Here is an 18,679-nt window from a genome sequence, read left to right as displayed (position 1 = left end):
AAATGATGTTTTTGGAAGTATAATGATTGATGAACATGAAATGAGATGAGTTTGATGATTTAAATTAAAGTCCAATGAGACTAGATGATGAGTTTAATATGAGCACATATTTTGGGAGTAGTATTGAGCACCGAGTTGGGTAAGAGTTTAATTGACTCAAACCCCAGAACTACGTAGCCAGCGTAGGATGGAGGCTATGCCTCTTAAGTCCCAAAAAGAGGACTTTGATGAATGGATCCAAGATGGTGATGTCCTTTACCCTGGCAAGGTATTGGATGGATGTGGCAACGACATCGCTTCGTTGTATCATCGCTAGCTCATAAGTGATGGTTGTCGGTTAGAGAAACTCCCAACTGAGTAAGCATTGCTTATTACTATTATTTTTATTATTATATTTTAAACTTGCATTACATATTCATGTTGAGATGATGTTGAGTTCTGAGCTGAGTTTTCTTAAGAGGAGTTTCTTGATATCTGTCCTTACCTTCCTGCCATTTTACATACTCGTACATTCCACGTACTGACGTCATTCGACCTGCATCGTTTTATGATGCAGATACAGGTGTTAGAGATCCTCAACAGGCGCATCGTTGAAGATCATTTTTTTTCAGCTATTTGGTGAGTCCTTCTTGTATTCGAAGGAACTCCTTATCCTTTTATTATTGTTGAGTGTGATGTTTCTTTTGAGGTAGCCATGGACATGTCATTGGCACCATCTAAGAGTATTAGAGGCTTCATAGACAGAGTCTGATGATGTAATCGGAGTAGTTCTCCTTAGAAACTACTTCTTCTAAGAATTATCTATTTTTCCTTTGATTATGACAATCCCACATTAGTATTATTAAGTCTTCCGCTGATGAACAAATGAGTAATGAGACCAAGTGGTTCTCTCGGAAGCCAGAGATGGTTTCTGAGTGCCGGCCACGCCTAGGGTACCCTCTCGGGGCGTGACAAATTTTTAAAAATATGTTAATTCGGATACATTAATTCAGTAATTCAGATACATTAATTAGGGTTTTATGTATCAGCAGGTAATTAATATTTAAAGCATAATACATTGAACATAGAGATAATTTATAAATCAGAATTAATGTATTTGGATTACTGAATTAATGTATTCGAATGGAAAGAAGGGATTTTTTAAAAAAAATAAAATGGATGGGAGTAATGGAAATATGGTAAATAAAGAAGTGTAATCAAGTAATTTTTTTCTTTTTTTAGGTATAATGTTACTTCTTTGAATAACTTGTAAATATTAACATTAATTAGCTTTGTCAAATTGAAATCCCTTGGATTACTTGCACTATGTGGCCTATTCGAAATCATTCTTTAAATTCTATCTATATTAGTTCAATGGGCTAAAATACGCTTTTAAAAAGGTAAAATTATCGTGCATTAACTACTTTTAGCTGTGCTTTTTTTAAGAACAATCATTGTCATGGAGTTTCAAATTCTAAATGAATTTCTTGAAGATTCATACGTAGAATTTGAAACTCCATGACAGTAACTAATTTTCAATCACGAAGGCTAAAAGTTGATTATTTGTGATTTTTAGCGCTTTAAAAGTAACTTGATGAATTTTATCTTTTTGTGGCTCATTTGTGCAAATGTCCCAATAAATAGCCCCAAAGCAAATGTCACGGGTGAAAGTTTATTTGGACCCGATCCATATATGCACAGAACCATATTATCTTTACCATACTACATTTATTTCATAGTGAAAATTAATCAAGAAAAAAGATTTTTTTTAATTATGCTATTATAAATTAGTTAAACCAAAATCAATTAAAGTTATACGTCAAACAAATTATGGCATCGCCCAGGATATTTTTGAGAGTCCTCGAAGTGAGATAATGTCGGAAAGAATTTTTATTTAAACATTGCGTTCCTTACAAAAGATTTGAGCTAAAATTGATTATTATTTTTATGTAATTTGAATTATCTATGAAATATTAGACATCAAAATTTTGAATATTATTAGACGAAAAATAATTTTACTACTTGAAAAATAAATCAATGTAGTTGTAAAACCCTAGCATGTAAAACATTTTTTACCCCCATATAATAAGAGTAGTGGAGTGAAACTATCATAATGAGTGAGGTAAGTGAACATTAAGCATGTGATTTAATGATTAATTTAAATAGTAGATAGATTTGAAATATTACTTTTTAAGGGAGTGTCTATTTGGGGTCCAGTCCCCACCTTGTTTTTAAAAGAGACTGTTGGTCATTTTTTTTTGGTCAAATATTACTGCAATTTGCAAATTGCAGCTTCTTCTTTTGATTTGTCAAAAAAAGTGGCGAAGTGGGTGAGGAAGAGTTCCTATAAAAGGAGCTCTTCAGCACTTCGTTTTATTTATTCAATTCATAGAGAAAAATATATTTGAGCTGTGAGGTATTTCATAAACTATAAGAAAATAGTTTGTGAAGAAAAAAAATAGAGTTTGAGCGATATTTTTAGTAAGGTGGAGATCAAAAGAGTGTTATTCTTTTTGAATGTGTGGTAGTCTTTTTTTGAGTATTGTACTCGGTACTACCCAACGTAAATTTCTTACTATAGTAATATTAGTTGGACTTCTTGGCCCGTGGTCTTTCCCTTATTTAAAAGGATTTCCACGTAAAATTTTTGGTGTCATTATTTTCTCATTTTATATTATTATTTTGACCATATAATATTTTTGTGTTAGTCCACGTTTTTTCAACAAACTGGTATCAGAGCAAGATTTTATCTGAGTATGCTCTATGGTTGCATCATAGTCTGAACTTTCATATAAAAAAAGATTTACTTTGATTTGCTATAGTTATATTTTTGGGGGAAAAACGATGGAAGTCAACACTAGCAGAATGGTTATTTTGAATGGTATTAATTATGCCATTTGGAAGGAAAAAATAGAAGATCTGCTTTATGTCAAGATTTTTTATCAACCAGTCTTTACCACTGTAAAGCCTTAAAATAATACAGCTGAAGAATGAAATATGTTGCACAGACAAGTGTATGGATTTATTAGGCAATGGGCTGACGATAATGTGTTAAACAACATTTCTAGGGAAATACATACTCGTACCCTATAGGAGCATTTTGAAAGCTTGTATGCTCGAAAGATTGGGAACAATAAAATGTTCTTAATAAAGCAGATGTTAAGTTTAAAATATCATGATGGTTCTCTGATGACAGACCACCTGAATAATTTTCAGGGAATCATGAACCAGTTGTCTGCTATGAGCATTAAATTTGGCGAAGAAATTCAAGGCTTGCGTCTACTTGGTTCCTTACTAGACTTTTGCGAAACATTTAGAACTTTATTGTCAAATTCTGCTCCGGATGGTGTGATCTCTATAGATTTCGACAAGAGTAGTGTCTTGAACGAAGAAATGAGCAGAAAATCTCAAGGCTCTTCTTCGAATGTATTGATAACTGGCTCTAGGGGAGAAATAATAATTGTGGTACTTAGAATAGAGAACATAGAAGGAGCAAATCCAGAGGCAGACTTAGAGATATTGAGTGTTATCATTGTGGCATGAAATGGCACACAAAGAAGTTCTGTCGAAAATTAAAGAGGGAGAACAAAGACAAAGAGGAAAATAAAGAAGATGACAATGAAAATTGCCTAACCACCGTCTCCACCGAAGATCTTATTTCAGTCTTTGACGTAGATTTGATAAATATTATTTATGATAAGTCAACCTGTATTGTGGACACTGGTGCCGCATCTCATGTGACATCAATGAAGGAATTTTTCTCTTCCTATACTCCGGTGACTTTGGAACCTTGAGTATGGGTAATGAGACTGTTTGATGTTAGTATAATCTGTTTAGAAACTAGTATTAGAACTAAACTAATTTTGAACAATATAAAACATGCACCTGATGTTCGTCTGCACTTGATTTCTGTTGGTGTTCTAGATGATGAAGGATATGTTAGTACCAATGGCGGTGGAAAATGAAAACTCATCAAGGGTTCCTTGGTTGTGGCTCATGATAACAAACGTCGTGGTCTATACTGGACTATGACTTCTACTTGTGCAAATATGGTGAATGCAGGTGAGAGCGATAACTCCTCAACGTTATGGCACAAGAGGCTTAGTCACATTAGTGAAAAAGGACTCAATGTTTTGGCCAAGAAGAAATTGTTGTCTGATTTCTAAAGTGCTAAATTAGAAAAGTGTGAGCACTGTTTGGCGAAAAAACAAAACAGGATCTCCTTTAAGTCTAACCCTCCTTCAAGAAAGACAGAGTTGTTTGAGTTGATGCACTCTAATTTATGCGGTCTAATGAAGATAAAGACTCTGGGTGGTGCACTCAACTTTTCCACTTTCATTGATGACTGCTCAAGCAAGCTTTAGGTCCATATCTTGAAAATTAAAGACCAAGTGTTAGGTGTCTTTAAGCAATTTCAGGCTTCAGTTGAAAGAGAAACTGGAAGAAAACTAAAATATATTCGTACTGATAATGGTGGTGAATAATGTGGACCATTTGACGAATACTGCAAGCATTAAGGTATTAGACACCAGAAGACTCCTCAACTAAATGGGTTGGCTGAGAGGATAAACAAGACCTTAATGGAAAGAGTTAGATGTTTGCTTTCTGAACCAAAGTTATCGAACTCCTTTTGGGGTGAGGCCTTATTGACCGCTGCACATATTATTAACTTATCTCCTGTTATTGCTTTGCAACGTGATGTTCCAAATAGAGTTTGGTATGGAAAGGATGTTTCCTATGACCACTTGAAAGTATTTGGTTGCAAAGACTTTGTACATGTGTCGAAAGATGAGAGGTCAAAGTTAGATACCAAGACAAGACAGTGCATCTTTGTTGGATATGGCCTTGATGAATTTGGTTATAGGCTATATGATCCAATTGAGAAGAAGCTTGTGAGAAGTCGTAATGTCGTCGTCATGGAAAATTAAACCATTGAAGATATTGACAAAGCAGAGAAGCTAAAATCTTCAAGTTCAGATGGAGTAGTTCATCTTGATTAAGTTTCTTATATAAGTATGAATGATGTTGGTGGGCTTGATGATCATGATGATGCTCAGAATCAAGTCCCAGATCAACATGTTGATGTTGATGATAATAATGATGTTATTATTGATGATGCTCTTACTCATGAAGTTGTGGACAAATTAAATATTCCTCTTAGGAGGTCCACAAGACAGCATATTCCTTCCTCTCTTTATTCACCTAATGAGTATGTGCTACTCACTGATGGGGGTGAACCAGAGTATTATGAGGAGGCCATGAAAGATGAACATAAGGATCAGTGGATTAAAGCCATGCAAGATGAGATGAAATCTTTGCATGAGAACCATACTTATGAGTTGGTGAAATTTTCTAAGGGCATGAGAGTTTTGAAGAACAAGTGGGTGTTCAAAGTTAAAATTGAAGAACACAGCTTGAAGCCCAGGTACAAAGCTAGAGTGGTTGTTAAAAGATTTAGTCAAAGGAAGGGTATTGACTTTGACGAAATATTTTCTCCTGTTGTGAAAATGTCCTCCATTCATACAATTCTTGATTTGGCTGTTAGTCTTAACTTAGAGATTGAGCAAATGGATGTGAAGACGGCTTTTCTTCACGATGACCTAGAAGAGGAGATTAATATGGAACAACTTAAGGGCTTCAAAGTAAATGGTAGAGAAAATTTTGTGTGCAAACTCAAAAAGATTCTCTATGGGCTGAAGCCGGCTCTTAGACAGTGGTACAAAAAGTTTGAATCTGTTATAGGTGAGTAAGGCTATAAGAAGACTTCTTCAGATCATTGTGTATTTGTACAAAACAAATTTGACGATGATTTTATCATCCTCTTGCTATATGTGGATAATTTGTTAATTGTGGGCAGGAGTACTTTCAAGATTGACGAGTTGAAGAAAGAATTGTGTAAGTCTTTTACTATGAAAGACTTGGGTCATGCCAAGCAAATTTTGGGCATGAGAATTACTCATCTGAGGAATGAAAGGAAAATTTATCTGTCACAAGAAAAGTACATTGAACACGTACTGGAGCGCTTCAATATGAAGAACGCTAAGCATGTTAGCACACCTCTTGCTGGTCATATGAAGTTGAGCTAGAAGATGTGTCCTACAGCTCGGGAGGAAAAAGAGAGCATGGCCAAAGTTCCATATTCCTCCGTCGTCGGAAGTCTAATGTATGCAATGATATGCACTAGACCTGATATTGCTCATGCAGTTGGTGTTGTCAGCAGATTTCTCGACAATCCAGGAAAAGAACATTGGAAAGCTGTAAAGTGGATACTCAAGTATCTGAGAGGAAGCTCAGATAAATAGTTGTATTGTGGAGGATCAAATCCAATCTTGAAAGGCTATACAAATGTCGATATGACAGGTGACCTTGATAATAGAATCCACTACTAGATATTTGTTTACTTTTTCAGGGGGAGTTATATCATGGCAGTCGAAGTTGCAGAAGTGTGTTGCACTGTCTACAACTGAAGCTGAGTATATTGGGGCTACTGAAGCTGGCAAGGAGATGATATGGCTCAAGCAATTTCTTCAATAGCCTGGCTTGCATCAAAAGAAGTATGTCGTCTATTGTGACAGTCAAAGGACAATAGACTTGAGCAAGAACTCTATATACCATGCAAGGACAAAACACATAGATGTGAGATATCAGTGGATTCGAGAAAAAATAAAAAACGAATTTATGCAGGATGAAAAGATCTCTAAAAATGAGAATCTTACAGATATGCTAACCAAAATGGCAACAAGGGACAAGTTCGAGCTGCGCAGAGAACTTGTTGGCATGAGCTCTTTCTGATAAGACGAAAATACTTCCTTCTAGTGAATGAGACTGGAGGAGGAGATTTGTGGGGTCCAGTCCCCACCTTGTTTTCAAAAGAGGCTGCTGGCCATCTTTTTTTGGTCAAATATTACTGCAATTTGCAATTTGCGAATTGCAGCTTCTTCTCTTGATTTGTCAAAGAAAGTGGTGAGGTGGATGTGAAGAAGAGTTCCTATAAAAGGAGCTGTTCAGCTCCTCATTTTATTCATTCAATTCACAAAGAGAGAAAAAAATATTTGAGCTGTGAGGTATTCCATAAACTATAAGAAAATAGTCTGTGAAGAAAAATAGAGTGTGAGCGATATTTTTTAGTAAGGTGGAGATCAAAAAAGTGTTATTGCTTTTGAGTGTGTGATAGTCTCTTTTTTTGTATTATACTCGGTACTACCCAGTGTAAAATTCCTTACTATAGTGATATCAGTTGCTCCTCTTGGCTTGTAGTTTTTCCCTTATTTAAAAGGATTTTCACGTAAAATTCTTGGTGTCATTATTTTCCCATTTTATTATATTATTTTGATCATATATATTTTTGTGTTAGTCCATATTTTTCAACAGTCTAGTGGTGGGAAATATAGAATAATACACTTTTATATGTAGTTTTTTTTTCCCAAAAAAGAAAAAAGAGAAGAGAAAGAAATAGTTGAGTTAATTTCATGTATGGTCACTAATTTTATGTCGCTGCTATTTTTTGTGGATGAATTTTGCAATGAAAGATGCTTTACAATAAAATCAATAATTAAAATAAATTAAACTAGACAGTTCAATCAAAATGAATTCTTGTTTTGACTATATAGTCATAAATGACTTGTCTAATTCAATTCAAATGGACTAGTTGAATCTGGTATATTTTTCATGTTCATAGGAGTATATTTATATTTCTGTTATACGAATATAATTTTTTGGGGGTGCATTTCCAATAATATTCATCCTTATTCCTATTTTGACATTTTTTTTATTTCTGAAGTGATAGCCCAGACTAGCAAAAGGCCGACTTTCTTAATTGGAGGAAGCTTGATTATAGAAAGAAGATAGGTCGGGTTCTCCGCTCCTCGCAACTAAGAAGTGTTATTTTTTTTCCTTGAGAGACTAGACTTCACCTACAAGTGGTTCTTTCCGTCACGTAATTTCGCTCGTCTATTTCAATTTTGTTTCAAAAGAAAATCAAATTCGAACTCATGATATAATTCACAATCCCATTTTCACAGTTTTCCTATTTTAATTTACACACTTTACACACTATAATAATATACAGTAAAGTCATAAAACTATTTTGGACTTTTTAACCACTATAACACTAGAAGCATATTAAAACTACTTTATTTTTTTCCATATTTAAATAATTGAACATTGTGGCTTGACCATCTATAAATAGATTGTTCATAACCTAGAAAAAACATCATGCATGTTCCAATATTATTTCTAACACCCAAAAAATCTACTTCAATGGCTAAACTCCAACACTTCTTTAGTAAAATCTTCATTCTCCTATCTCTCTTAGTTTTTTTGACTATCGAAAAAAAAGATGAATACGCATTCGAAAAATCTATAAATAGAAAGTCCATGAGTCTAAAAATGAAAAAACTCAGCCATTTCAAATTCTATTTTCATGACATCCTTAGTGGCACGAAACCAACATCGATTATGATCGTACCATCACTAAAAAAACACCGTAAAAACGGATTTTGGTCTAATCGACATGATAGAGAATGCCCTAACCCTAGGACCAAAATTGAGTTCCAAAATTATTGGAAAGTCACAAGGGTTTTATGGTTCATTTTCATTAAGTGAATTAAGTTTATTAATGGTCATGAATTTTGATTTTATTGAAGGGAAATATAACGGTAGCTCGTTAGCGATGATCGATCGAAGTTCGTTGCTCGAGACGGTCCGGGAGATGCCGGTAATCGGCGGTAGTGAGCTTTTCCGACTTGCAAGAGGGTATGTTGAGGCAAGGACTTACTCATTAAATTTGAAAACTAAGGATGCTATTGTTCAATATGATGCTTATGTGTTGCATTATTAATATTGAGTTTATTGAAAAATTGTTCTTACAATATTTGGTGATTTGTTTATCTGTCTCGATTTTGATGGACAAAGCTACGTACATATATATATCCTGCATATGTGTTGTTGGCCGGTGAGTAAGTGATGTCCGGTCATGACACTGCTTAGTCGGAAAATTTCACTACATATAAATAAAAATGTTATAAGAATAACACGTAGACATAATATAACTTGACGTACGAAACGAAATGCACTTCCTAATATCGTATTAGTTAATCACATTATTATCTTAACGAAGTTTCGAGTCTTAAATTGAGTCTGGAAAGAGTAGCATGTTATTATAAATACAGTTCTTAAAATAAAACTGCTCAAAAATGTAGAGCTACTTCATTCATCATATACACAAGAGTGAGAAAAACTTTGTGAGGATCTTAATCATCGAATCAATTAATTGGGCTCCAAAAAGAGTACCAAGACGCAAAGCTATGAATATCATGATAGATCATTATCGATAAAAAAAATAATTCTAAATCACTTCGTGTCAGCAGGATCTTCAAGCATCTGAAATACACCAAAATTAAAAATGACATAACATTCCTCATAGAAAATGACGACACAAAGTTGGAAATTCAAAAAAGGTTGGGAAAGAAATCATTAATTATTGTTGAGAAACTCTAGTCATGTCTATGACACTTTTTTTTTTCACAAGATAAGACTAGTGGAGTGAATTTTTATCATAATGTGTGGTGTAGGTGAAGTATAATGCATGTGATTTAATGATTTTACATAGCAATATACTTTTACAATAACGTAGATTACAATTTCTCTAGCAAACTCATTACCTATTCGACTAGCTTATTGTATTAGTTGAGCTTGTTCGAGGATATCTCCAACATCGATATCATTGGAATTAGGCTAATTAGGGTTATTCTAATCCTTTATTTGCTTAACGCATTCAATTTGCCATTAGTTTTCTTATGTGCTTGGTAGATTATTTATCTTGATTGGAACAGTACTTCTTATATTAATTTTTGTTCAATTAATTGTAATAATCATTTCTTTATCAATATAGTTTTATTTTGAACTTCTATATGATTATTCAAATATCAGTAAAAATAATGTATGTTTGGTAATTATTTTATTTGTTTCGATTTTGATGGACATAGACCATAATTATATATTTAATATTTATTCTTAGTCTGGAAATATTTCCTACATAGTACATATCAATGAAATGCAAGAATAAAATGAATACTACATTATATATCTTGATGATCTTTTCTAATGATGTTATCATCAATACAATCTTAGAAAGGAAAACTCATTCAAAAGTGTTGTATTAATATAACATGCAGAGTTTAAGTAAAGGCCGCACCTCACAGGATATGTAATATAGATAATCTATGATCTATATGCATGTAAGCATTAATAGCTGTTTTTACGTCTCAAATCTATAACTTATAAGTTATATAAAAATAATTTTACGTAATTAATCAAAATTTCAAAATAAATATCCAAACATCAAGAAACTAAACGAGAAAAAAATAATTAATTAATCACTTATCAATTTGTATTCAATCAAACAGTTCCACATTAATTAGACCACACGACCTACTACAAAAATAAATAAATAAATAAATAAATAATTAATACATTTATATTTATTTTTCTCTGTGTGTAACATACATATGTACATAAATTTTCTTCTTCTCCCTAATTAAAGGCCATAAATTAAATACAATACACCCCTTCTACCAAGAGAGAAATTCTATTTTCTAGTCATAAATACAACAATAACGACGACAATATATCGTATCCAGTGTACAATTTTATAAATAGAGTTTGGAAGAATAGAGTATACACATATCTTATTATCCCTATTTCGGAGAGATAAAAAAACTGTTATCAATAGACTCTCGACTATTTTCTAGTCATAATTTTAAAAAATATATACATATATACAACCAACCACCAAACAATTTTTTTCCCTTTTTTGTACAATCCCATGCTTTGCTTTTACAATTAACTCTTCATTTTTTGCCTATATGTAATAAATTATCTTGTCAATTATGTAGCCATCACTTTGCCCATTTCAACAAACTTTTTCTTCAATTCACTTTTCTTTTGAGCTTCAACATCCACAAAATCCACTTCTTGATGATCCTCAAAATTATTTTTTAAGGATTGATACTCAAGATTATTTTTTGTGAAAATCTTGAAACCAACTAAGTAAAGAGAGATTACTAAACAAGTGGTTCCAATAATATACCAACTAAATTCAATATTCACTAATGATTTTGCTCTTTTAAGTGCTTCATGTCCATGACATCTAACAACTTGATACCCTTCTTCAAAGTTGATAAAACAATCTTTAGGTATAAATTTTGGTGTCCAAAGCATAACACCAATAACCATAAGCCAAAGTCCTTGAAACATAATACTATAAGATCTCACAAAATTATTCAAGAAATTATTAGGAAATGGAATTCCCAAAAGGGTAGTGATTAAACACACAAAAATGACTATTTGTAAAAGCCAATGGTATTGTCCTTCAACTCCCATATGGTCAGTTGAGTGAAGATGAAATAGAAGTAATTCTTGGCCAAAAGCAATTGATGCAAGAAAATTTGTAAGTCCATTTTGAGCTTTGATTGAAGGGGTAATTTTGTCAATTAACATGGAGAAAAATGCATAAATAAATAAAGATAAAGAGATACATGAATGTTCAAGATAGTGAAGATGGTTAGAAGGGATTGTTCCATCTGAATTTAGTAGATGGTGATCACCAAAAATTTCCATTAGTAAGAAAATTAAGGTTGCACACATAATCAAGAAAAGTTCAAAATGTCTTATTTTTGGAGTTGGGAACCACAGTAAAGAAGTGTAGCCATTTGGGTGCAAAGAATGTAGTTTAATATGGTTAAACATGTGCCAAGTACCTATTAGAAAAAAACCAAGACCTGTTCCTACATGCCCCACCAACTTTGCCATTTCTTCTTTAGTTTTCAGGACGGAGGTCAGATTTTGATTATTGTGAAAGCTACAGAATAAATCTGTTTTATCTTAAATCAATCTGATTCGAAGGTGGTGGTTGAACTCACTACAGAGTTCAGAAGTAATCGAGTAAGACTATCTTAGTAAATGTAATACGAATCGTCAATGTTGTTTTCTTGTGATCCAAAACTCCTATTGTTCCTTGCTAGTGAGGCTACCAGTTTTCTTATGATTGTTCTAATTCACATGCACAAAAAATCTTCCAATTGGATTGTTATGAAAGTTGTTGACTGAATCTATTTCATTCTGATTCGATTTGAACCAAAGATCGTACGTAGATGAACAACTTGTTGCATAATTTAGAAATAAACAAAACTATCTCGGTGAATGCAATAAAAGCCAGCAACGTTATCTTCTATTAAAAACCCCTTTATTGGTTCTCTCTAGTAAGGGTAAATTCTTTTTTTTTTGAAGTGTGTGAGAGAGGAAATAAATGATTGTGAGATTGAATAGAGAAGGAAAATGAAGTGTTTTTATAAATAAATTTATCATCTATCTTTGTGCTAGAAAATCATTTGCTTCTACTATATATAATAGGATATATTTTTTATTTAAAAAATAACAACCTAGATGTTATGTTTACTTGTCTGGAGTTCTAAGTTGTCAGAATTTTATTGTTTTATTGAAGAAACCTTAACATCCTAGGCAAGTTATGACAAAAAAGTTTGTTCATAAAGTTAGTTGCCCAATTAAAGGGAAGTGATCATGAGAAGGAACTTAAAAAACAATATAATATTTGTACATCTACCATTATCTTTAGGTTTTCTTTTTACCAAATAAAGATACTATGTGGTACTATTATATTGGTTGTTTTTCTTTGTTTGCAATGCAATTTTTATTTTTATTTTAAATGATCAAGTTTATGTCCAAGAAGACACAAGCAATCTCTTTCTTATTCCTTTAATCTTTATTTACGTGTTAACTAAACTGTTGTTTAATTTTAATTAATCTTGATGATTCACTAACAAACTTTATTGTTGTCATAGAGTTATTATATTATAACTTGTTATAATCGATTGATTTGCACTAATAATTTTAAAACCGTTTACATTGTCAATCTCTCTCTATATATATATATAACTTTATCGCTTTTAACAATCAATCTAAAAATCTTTAACTAGATTATCGGTTCTTATTTTAATCTATTGTGATTAAATCCTAATGAAAATTTTAATCGTACACTTTAATTTGTAACTTTTACGATTAAATTATTTGATTTGATATAGTAAACATTAAATCTGCTTAAGCATTTGTAATATATATGCAACCTTTTGAATTTTCACAACCCAAAAAGGATAGAATTTATAGATTGCATAATAATTTATTCTTGAACTACATTAATAACAACTTGTTCTCAAAATCTATATTAAAATAAAATTCCCAAATTACAATGAAGGTAAGTAAATTAATTATTTCTAACCAAAAAAATTATTTTTTCTAATTATGAAGCGTGGCTAAATAATCCAACTGGTATTATAAGTTCTTTTCATTAATAATTAATTAAAATTCATTTCCATAGTCTCCACCAAAATACCTATAAATACAACACTTCATTTTATTCACTCAAATTCATCATTATTTATTCTTCATTATTTTTTTTTATCCTAAAGTATTTGTTTCGAGTAGGATTCTTCTCCTTCGAAAGTTCCTCACGTGGTTTTCAATATTAGTGTTCGATTAATAATTTGTTAATTTTTTTTATGGGATTTAAAGGTATGAATTCTATTTTTATACTGTCAATACAATTTAATCAATTATCATTTATTTTATCTTTCAGGTACTTATCAGATAAGAACTATGGGTGTTCAAGGATAGGTTTAGGTCGATTATTGATCAAAATCAAAACCAAACCAATTTAATCGATTTTAAAATTATTAAAATCAAAATGATTGGTTTGGTTGTTATCGGTTTCGGTTTGATTTGGTTCGGTTATTCAGTTGTTACTATACATAAAAAATAAAAAAAATTATTCATTCAAAAGATCAGAAAAAAAGACAATAATTTATTCAAAAAAATTTATCTTCGTTCTATTTTGAATCTTATAATTCTTATACCAAATTTTTAATTATGTTTAACTTCCTGCTTATATTGTTAGCTAATTCAATGTACTAAACAACATAAACTTACTGAATAATGCATAAGTTAATGACATGATTATACAAATAAAAAATGCATCACACATTACTATTTTAAATTAGTGTGCAACATTTTTTGCATAAAAATTGTTCATAAAAAATAATATATTATGTATACATAATTATAAAAAAAAATATGTATATAATTTGTAGGCTCGATTCAGTTATTTCTTCAGTTCTTTTTAACAAAATCAAAACCAAACCAAATATTATCGATTTTTAAAAATGTAAAACCAAACCAAATAAAAAAATCGGTTCATTTGATCGATTTGATTTGATTTTTCCAATTTGAATTGATTTTTATCCAAACCGTGAACACTCAAGCTCCGTCTTGAGGCCATGCACGCCATATTTTTTTTCAATATTGTGTTTTTGGATAAATTATATAAATGTATCGTGATATATAAACACTTGTAGTTAATTCTTGTCAAAAAAAAAAATCAAAAAAAAGATTGTATTAGATGTGACAGGATTAGTTGGACTCCTAATTTTATATTAATAAGTATTTAAGTTTCGTGCACTGATAATATCAAGTTTTTAAAAGTATTTTTTTAATTTCACATCTACTGACTTACTCTTATTCTCTAGAAGAATAGTTATTTTCTCGAACACTCATACTTTAGAAGTTATTTATATTGTTAATGTATTTAACTTTAACTATTGTAATTGTTTTTCTACTTGCTATATATTGATTAAAAGTGAGATTCCATTGTATTTTATTTTTTTTAGAAATAAGATAATTAAAATGAAAACTCAAAATAAAAATGTTTATTTGTAAAATTAAATCACACTGTTGGTAAAGCTTTTGAAGGAATAACTGGTGTCACTCATTGAAGAAAACTCTAAAAGATTTGTCATTTAATTTGATCTCTCTTCTTTTTTTTTTGAAAGAATCCAATGGAAGAAGAAAATATTTTCACAAATTGCATATCTAAAAAAGAAATTAAATAATAATTATTATTATTATTATTATTACACTCACATTTATATATTACTAGTTTATTGTACGTGTTTTGCACGTGTGTAACACGTTAACTAATAAAAAATATATAAAACAAACAAAAAATTATTATGTGTAACCCATATTATTGATTACACAACATTAAAACATTATGTGAATATTATTAAGCAATATATTTGAGTTAACTAGGAAATTTAAACACAAATAAATTATTTCAGATAATACAATCTCATTTATTTTTTCTAACGACCATATCAATTTTCTAATCATGAAACTAAAACTAATCTATCCCAAAAGAATATTTGTAAAAAATTCACATACAAGTGCAATATTAAAAAATAAATCTAATATATTTGTGGACAATATTGAAATAACTCCCATATGATAAAAAATAAAGGATACAAACTACTGATTTTTTCAAAATATAGCCACAAAAGCATAGTCTAAAGTATTACAAAGCCTAATTAGAAACAATAACATGAGTCTTTTTCTTAAAATAAGCTCAATATAAGTAAATATGATCTATATTTTTGGCATTTGAGTTGAAAAAATTAAAATCATGATGAGAAAAATTAAGCTGCTTAAGCCAACAATTAGCAGCACTTTGAAGATCACCATATTCTGTATTAGCTTGGACTTTGTTCATCCAAACATCATTTTCCATCTTGTAAGATGTTAGCCCAAAAGGTGGAAGGGGAATTCCTCCAATTTTCTTCTTTATTAGTGTCATACCTTCACCTGTTTCATCGTTTGTGTTCTCTGGAATAATACGTAAAAATTAGAAATTATATGTGTAATAATAATGTACAAACACTTATATATACCTCACCAAATTAACACGTAATGTGCACGATATATTAAAGTTCGAACAAGATAAATATTTTTAAAATTATTTTAAATAATATAAGCACAGGTCTTGTTTCATCGTTTGTGTTCTCTGAAATCATGTGTAAAAATTAGAAGTAATATGTGTAAGAATAATGGACAAACTATTATATATATCTCACCAAATTAACACGTAATGTGCACGACCAAACAAACATATATCATATTTAGAATAAGTTAAATATTTTAAATAATGTAGGCACAAGTCTTGTTTCATCATTTGTGTTCTCTGAAATCATCTATAAAAATTAAAAATAATATGTGTAAGAATAATAATAGACAAACGCTTATGTATACCTCACCAGATTAAACACGTAATGTGCACGACCAAAAAATCATATATCAAATTTAGAATAAGTTAAATATTTTTAAAAATATTTTAAATAATGTAGACCTCCTTTGTAATAATAATCCTGAAATGAAAACTTATCGGTCTAATTTTATATATAAAAAAATAATTATAAAGAATGATATTTTATTATTTTAATTGAGGAAATAATAACTTTTATATTCAAAGGACTTGTTTGCTTTCAAAATTGGACAACATTTCTCCCAAAAAGTAAATTAATTGTTTGAATATGCAATAATGTAAGCAAATCATATACAATATATATATAGAGAGAGAGAAGTACGAAAAATTAAAGATTTAACAAGCACATATATATCACTAATCAAAATACATCATGAGCACTATCAACAATCATATATCTTGTTTATGAATTTTTATTAAATCTAAAATAATTTAAACATAATTATAGAAAAGAAACTCTTTTATAAAAGAAGTGATATTTTGTATAAAATTGATCCTGTCTATACTTTCATGAGATCATTAAAAGAATTTCTATAGAAATATTTTGACCAATTTCACTATTGTCATAATTATTTTTAAAAAATAAATAAATAGCAAAATAAAGACATACCTTGAAATAGTGATGAGATTGTATGATACGTGAGGAAAAATGTTGACACTTTGTTTGTTAGCCCATTCATTGGTATATAGCAAATTGGACACCTAACAATTATATTAAGACAAATTAAATCAAAATTTGTTAAAATAAATAAGAACTTTATTTCTAAGTGGTTAATTTATTATCAGAATTGAATTCAAAATAGTATAAAAGAGAAAAAAAAATAGAAATATATACCAACTAATAGCCATCCAACTTGCTGGAGACAAGTCAACACTGTTTAGTTTCTTAAGTCCAGGATATTTTTTGCTCAATTGAAATACCTAAAACATCAAAATTAATTAAGAATATATTATTTTTCATCATCATGATAAGATTTTTAAAAAAACACAAATTAATGAAACATAATTTTGATTGTGACAAATTAATGAGATATTACATCTTATTTTATCTTTTGTTATATCATTAAATAACATAAGTTATGATGAAGTAGCTGAGTGTAAATATCATATATATATTTATAAGTTTATCGCACTTGATATTTACACCAATTTATGATAAATAATTATTTATCATGATTAAATCATAAAACTAAAATGATTATGTCATCCTATTAATACCCTTTTTCACTACTATGATTTCAACATTTGAAACCTACAAAACAATTACAATATATTCTATTGTCTCCAATTGCTACTCATACCTCTATTAAAACGAATTGATAGCATGCATGTTCTTCTATCTATTCTAATTTTAGGTGAAAACCCTTTTATTTACTAAATACTAACCCGACGTCACACATTTATTTATTTATTATTAAAAAAATTATAATAAATTAGAAATTAAAAGTATGCATACCTTATCCACTATGGGAATTCTCCAAGTAAAAGCAGAAACATCACAAAATTCAAAATAGAGATAGCCATGTCTACTTTTTGAACTCTCCATTGGCATAGTATTGAAGTTTGACAAATTATTGTTGAGAGCCATTAAGAGCTTGTTTTTATCATTATCTTCTGATGAGTTACTGCAGGAACTGAAAATACTTTATGAAAGTAGCAGACAAAATCTAGGATAACAATCTATATAAGAATTAGGATGGTTAAATCGCCATAAGAATATTGTGATGAATTCTCAAAAAATATTTATTAAAGTAGAAGATAGAATCTAGGGTAAAATCCAGACAAGAATTATGATTAGTAAATTGTTATAAAAACATTACGATAAATTCTTAAAAAATACTTTATGAAAGCAGCAGACGAAATGTAGGATCTATATAAGAATTAGGATTGTTAAATCATCATAAAAGTAGCTAAGAATAGTACGATAAATTCTCAGAATGATCCTTTCTAAAAGTAGAAGACAGAATATATCTAGGGTAAAATCCAGACAAGAATTAAGATTAGTAAATTGTCATAAGAATATTACAATAAATTCTTTATAAAATTTAAATATATATATATATACCTTAGTGTTGTTGGAGATTGGATGGTGTAGATCTGGATAGCAGATAAGTAAGGAACATAATATTGAGTAACAGACACATTATTTTTCAAAATAATTGGAGCACCAACACCATATGCACATCCTTCATCATACCAATTCCACAGATCTCCAAGTGTGAAATTTTCAATAGTATCCTTCCAAATTACAAACATATAAGAGTTAAAAAAAATGTAAATGAAAATAATAAAAAGTGATACATTCACAAATTTAGATTAATTTTTTTTTTAGGTGGGAAATAGATCTTGAAAGAATTAAGAAAATTAAATAGAAAACATTGATTGATGTGTGTATTCAATAAATGTAGTCTTAGTTTTGATATTATAAGAGTGAGATCTAATAAATTTGTTGGATAAAATTATATGAATAAAAGCTTCTTTCTTTCGTAGATAGTCGATAAAAAGGAAGAAGGTAGAATTGACGAATCTTGCTGG

General features: G+C 30.0%; 2 protein-coding genes and 1 pseudogene across 2 annotated transcripts; 1 reads left to right on the top strand and 2 right to left on the bottom strand.

The window, feature by feature from the left end:
• Positions 1-8,238: 8,238 nt before the first annotated feature.
• On the top strand, positions 8,239-8,818 carry LOC129885176 (dirigent protein 20-like; annotated as a pseudogene).
• A 1,656-nt stretch (positions 8,819-10,474) lies between these two features.
• On the bottom strand, positions 10,475-12,298 carry LOC129885175 (uncharacterized). The gene has a single exon (XM_055959374.1). The coding sequence runs from the start codon at positions 11,788-11,790 to the stop codon at positions 10,867-10,869; it is 924 nt and encodes a 307-aa protein (XP_055815349.1). The 5' UTR covers positions 11,791-12,298; the 3' UTR covers positions 10,475-10,866.
• A 3,153-nt stretch (positions 12,299-15,451) lies between these two features.
• Positions 15,452-17,695, bottom strand: LOC129885174 (uncharacterized). Its single transcript, XM_055959373.1, has 4 exons — positions 17,601-17,695; positions 16,980-17,065; positions 16,755-16,846; positions 15,452-15,708 (listed from the first exon to the last, which is right to left on the bottom strand). Exons 1-4 carry the CDS (start codon positions 17,688-17,690, stop codon positions 15,452-15,454), a joined length of 525 nt encoding a protein of 174 aa, XP_055815348.1. The 5' UTR covers positions 17,691-17,695.
• Between the last annotated feature and the right edge of the window lie 984 nt (positions 17,696-18,679).

Source organism: Solanum dulcamara, chromosome 4 (genome assembly GCF_947179165.1).
Source record: "Solanum dulcamara chromosome 4, daSolDulc1.2, whole genome shotgun sequence".
In the NCBI taxonomy this organism is placed as follows: domain Eukaryota; kingdom Viridiplantae; phylum Streptophyta; class Magnoliopsida; order Solanales; family Solanaceae; genus Solanum; species Solanum dulcamara.
Note: the sequence above shows the minus strand (reverse complement) of the source record. Positions and strands in the feature narration are given on the sequence as shown.